This window comes from Plasmodium cynomolgi, chromosome 13 (assembly GCF_000321355.1).
Source record: "Plasmodium cynomolgi strain B DNA, chromosome 13, whole genome shotgun sequence".
Lineage (NCBI taxonomy): Eukaryota > Apicomplexa > Aconoidasida > Haemosporida > Plasmodiidae > Plasmodium > Plasmodium cynomolgi.
In genome coordinates, this window is record NC_020406.1 from 1,579,962 (window position 1) to 1,583,799 (window position 3,838).

Here is a 3,838-nt window from a genome sequence, read left to right on the forward strand (position 1 = left end):
GACGATAAGAAGGTAGAAAAGAAAGCAGACAAGAAGGACGACAAGAAGGTAGAAAAAAAGGTCGACAAGAAAGACGACAAGAAAGATGACAAGAAAGACGACAAGAAAGACAACAAGAAAAACGACAAAAAGGACGCCAAAAAGGACGATAAAAAGGACGCCAAAAAGGACGACAAAAAGGACGACAAGAAGGATGATAAAAAGGTTAAGAAAAACATTTTGAAAACGCAGAAAACGAAGAAGTAGTTCCCCAATGGCGATCAAGCTCCCTTGAGTTCTACTTTGATACCCGTGTAGGGAGGAAAAGGGGAAAATAAATGACCATAGTGCTGTTACCTCGTGGACGCGCAGAGCGATGAATAGGCGTGCGCAGACCCGCTTGCCGAGCGAAGCAACGAGAGCTTAACACACGACGCATAGTAGCTCTCTAACAAGTGACCCACAGCCGCGCAGCTTTGCCCAAACGGATAAGCTAACACAGCGGAAACCCCACACAGACAAACGTCGCGTAGGCATTAATGTATACGCAGAGGCAAACATGTACTATCGCGTCGACGCCGACTCGGCGTAGCTCCTTTTAAAACAAAGACCCCCAAAAGATGACCCTCCATTTTCCTTTTTTTTTCGAAAGTCATCCAAGACTCACTTCTTAACATATATATTTTTTTTTTTAATGAATAAAAAAATTGTTTTTCAAAAGGCAAACACGTGGGAAAAAATGTACATTCGCGTCAACCTGTGTGTTCATGGAAATGCGTCCATCGAGTTCGCGCGTATCTATCTATCTATCTACCTATGTGTGTGTGTCTGTGCTTAATCATGTCAACACCTGCCCACACGTTACTACACCTGCTCAAGCATGCCTACCCATGCCACCAAACACCTTCCACGTTCACATCATTTAAAAAGAACGTTTTATTTTAGCAAATGTTCATTAAAGTCGAATGGGGACCAAAACAATGCACACTCGTATTTAAAACTTATTAAAAAAAAAATAAAAAATACTTCAAAATAAAAGAGTATGTAATTATAATGAGAGGGGGGGGAAGAAGTTTCCCCGATCGGCCTAGTCGGCATAGTCGTCCATCCCGGTCAGCGTGGCCATTTCAGGCACTCCTCGCAGGAAGCCAGGGGATCCCATTACCTCTCGGTTGCGCATATTTGCACGTATACGGATATAAATCAAAATGGTATGACCTGCTCAGAATATCCCATGGGGGAGAAAAGCAAAAAAAAAAAAAAAAAAAAAAACCCCCACGCGAGGGCACATCAGCGAGGAAGCCGCCGCGGCAAACGCGAACCCAGTTTGAGAAGAACGCTGTGAATAAATCTAAGGTGAGAACTATAAAAGCGCATGACTTTTTTTTTCTCAACCGGGTGGAGCGACAAATTCAGCATTTTGACAATCCTGATATAGGTGAGGTCTCTTTTTTTTCGCATTTTCAAATACAGTTTTATGACGTAGAGTGATAAGGAAATTAAATGCTGAATGTTGTGATCGAAAAGGAGCAAAAAGTTGTGGACATTTTTTTTTTTTGTAAAATTTGGAAATTGTTTTTTTCCCCGAATTATTAATGTATCCTTTTTTGTATAATTCAGATCGAAGAAGGAATTCAATTCGTCCACTTCTCTATTAAAGAGTTTTTTCATTTTCTCTATACCTTGATAGGTTAGGTAAAAATGCCAGAACTTAAAGGAGAGAAAATATTTTTGCATGACATAGACGTAGTTGTATACATCATCATCTAATTTGCTGTGGGTTGTTATAGGGGTATCAAAATAGTGGAAGAGTCCATTTTTAAATATCAAATGGTTTGGTTTTTTCGGGAGTGGAATAAAGAAGGAAATAACTTTATTGCAGCTGAGGTGCAAATTTCTTTTACACAAATTGTAGAAAGTCTTGTAGTTAATAAAATTTTTACTGAAGGGATAGGTTACCTCATCAATTTCGACGGTGATGCAGTTTTTGCTATCGATATATTTGCTGCTGCCGAATTTTTTCTCCAGACTTTTTTTTGTGCATATGCTTTTTAAGCTACTAGAGGATTCTAGACTGATTTCTAAAATTTTTTTTACAAAAATTAGGATTTTATTATTATGTGTTTGGTTTGAATTGCTGCAGCATTTTATTACCCTATTTTGATAATACAATTCTTCCATTTTTTTTAGCAAGGCATATTTTTTATTTTGGTGGATTAGGGAGATGACTAGGAAGTAGAGGTCTAGAAATTCACTTCGTCTTTGAATATCTTTGATGTTTCTTTTTATGTAGTCTATTATTCCTTTAGGGGGTTCCCTTTCGTTATCTTTCGATGTTTTTTTTTTATTTGGAAAAATGAAATTCTGGGGACTGCCTTGCTTGGAGCTATTCAACGGGCTGTAATAGTTGCTGCACGTTTTGAACATGAGGCTATTCACGCGCGTGAAGTTCCTCAATAGGGATATGTTGGAGAGGGACACCTTAGAGCTCAGAGGGACCAATCCATTTAGATGCCCTTTTAGGTACCCGTTTAGTTGCTCGTTTTTCTTCCTCTCCTTGTTCTCCGCGATGATTTCCTTCGCTTCTCTCGCCGCGTCCTGTATCACCGCGTGGTACTCCTTTTTGTAGCTCTCGAATCTGGGGACGGTCGTCAGGAAGCAGCCAGGAAGTGGAGAAGATGCGGAGTAGACGTGGTGGAGATGCGGAGTGCACGTGGTGGAGATGCGGAGTGGACGTGGTGGAGATGCGGAGTGGACGTGGTGGAGATGCGGAGTGGACGTGGTGGAGATGCGGAGTAGACGTGGTGCAGGTGCGGAGTAGATGCATCTCCCCGGTTCATACAATGTAACCCCTCGCCCTAGCAATCGCCTCCGCTTACCTCCTTTTTATCATTCTCCATATATTCTTAAACGTGTTTACAGAATGGCGTTGCTTAAAGTCCTTCCTGTCAAATTCCTTCCACTTCACGAACCCTTTGAGAGTAAAATTGGGAATGCAAAATTGGGAATGCAAAATTGGGAGTGAAAAATTGGGAGTGAAAAATTGGGAGTGAAAAATTGGGTGTGCCATCGGAGGGGGGGAGCGCTCTTTCATGCGCGAATACGCCTCGAACGTCGGTTTGCCTGATTCGTCGTTTTGCCTGATTCGTCGGTTTGCCTGATTCGCCGCTTAACCCTCAGCGCCTTTGTTTTGTTCCCCCCAATTGGGCTTTCTGTATAACCGTATACCAACTTATCCCGGTAGCATTTCCTGATGAGCGTTTCGACGTCCTCCTTGTCCAAGGACCTGCCAGGTTGGAAAATCAAAACGGTGAGCAGAGGTAACATCGGCATGGGATTCATCCAAATAAAAAAGACAAAGTAGGACATGAAAGTGTAACTATATGATCTGAGTAGACGCGCGAGGAGAAAACTCTTTTTTTTGGCATTACTCTAGTGAGTTTTTATTCTTCTTCTTTGAGGCATCCATTTTGGCGCAGACCTGACGTGGCGCAAATAGGAAACGAGCGGGTGTGCACATAGATGTAACTGCAAGTAAAGGGGAGAAAATGAAGGAGAAAATGAAGGAGAAAATGGAGAAAATGAAGGAGAAAATGGAGGAGAAAATGAAGGAGAAAATGGAGGAGAAAATGAAGGAGAAAATGGAGGAGAAAATGAAGGAGAAAGTGAAATAAAATAAATACAAAATGAAGGAGAAAGTGAAATAAAATAAACACAGAATGAAAAAGAAACGCGTCACACAAGGCGATTTCACCGCACCGGTTGTGCAGCGCCCTTTGGAGTTACCCTCATGTGTGGAAGCAACACTCAGAAAAAGGGAGAATCTATAAGAGTACCAAACTTGGAGTTTTTTTATTAT

At 41.4% G+C, this 3,838-nt stretch overlaps 2 protein-coding genes across 2 annotated transcripts in view; one reads left to right on the plus strand and one right to left on the minus strand.

The window, feature by feature from the left end:
• The window catches only part of PCYB_134350 (sperm-specific protein Don juan), a gene marked incomplete at both ends in the record, with an annotated part of 2,524 nt that extends 2,278 nt beyond the window's left edge, over positions 1-246 (plus strand). The window contains one exon of the mRNA XM_004224460.1: positions 1-246. This exon is cut by the window's left edge and continues 859 nt beyond it. Within this exon, the coding sequence (XP_004224508.1) occupies positions 1-246 (246 nt within the window).
• Positions 247-1,269: 1,023 nt separating this feature from the next.
• On the minus strand, positions 1,270-3,448 carry PCYB_134360 (hypothetical protein; the record flags this gene model as incomplete). Its single annotated transcript, XM_004224461.1, has 4 exons — positions 1,270-2,617; positions 2,859-2,952; positions 3,093-3,265; positions 3,411-3,448. 4 exons carry the CDS (start codon positions 3,446-3,448, stop codon positions 1,270-1,272), a joined length of 1,653 nt encoding a protein of 550 aa, XP_004224509.1.
• Between the last annotated feature and the right edge of the window lie 390 nt (positions 3,449-3,838).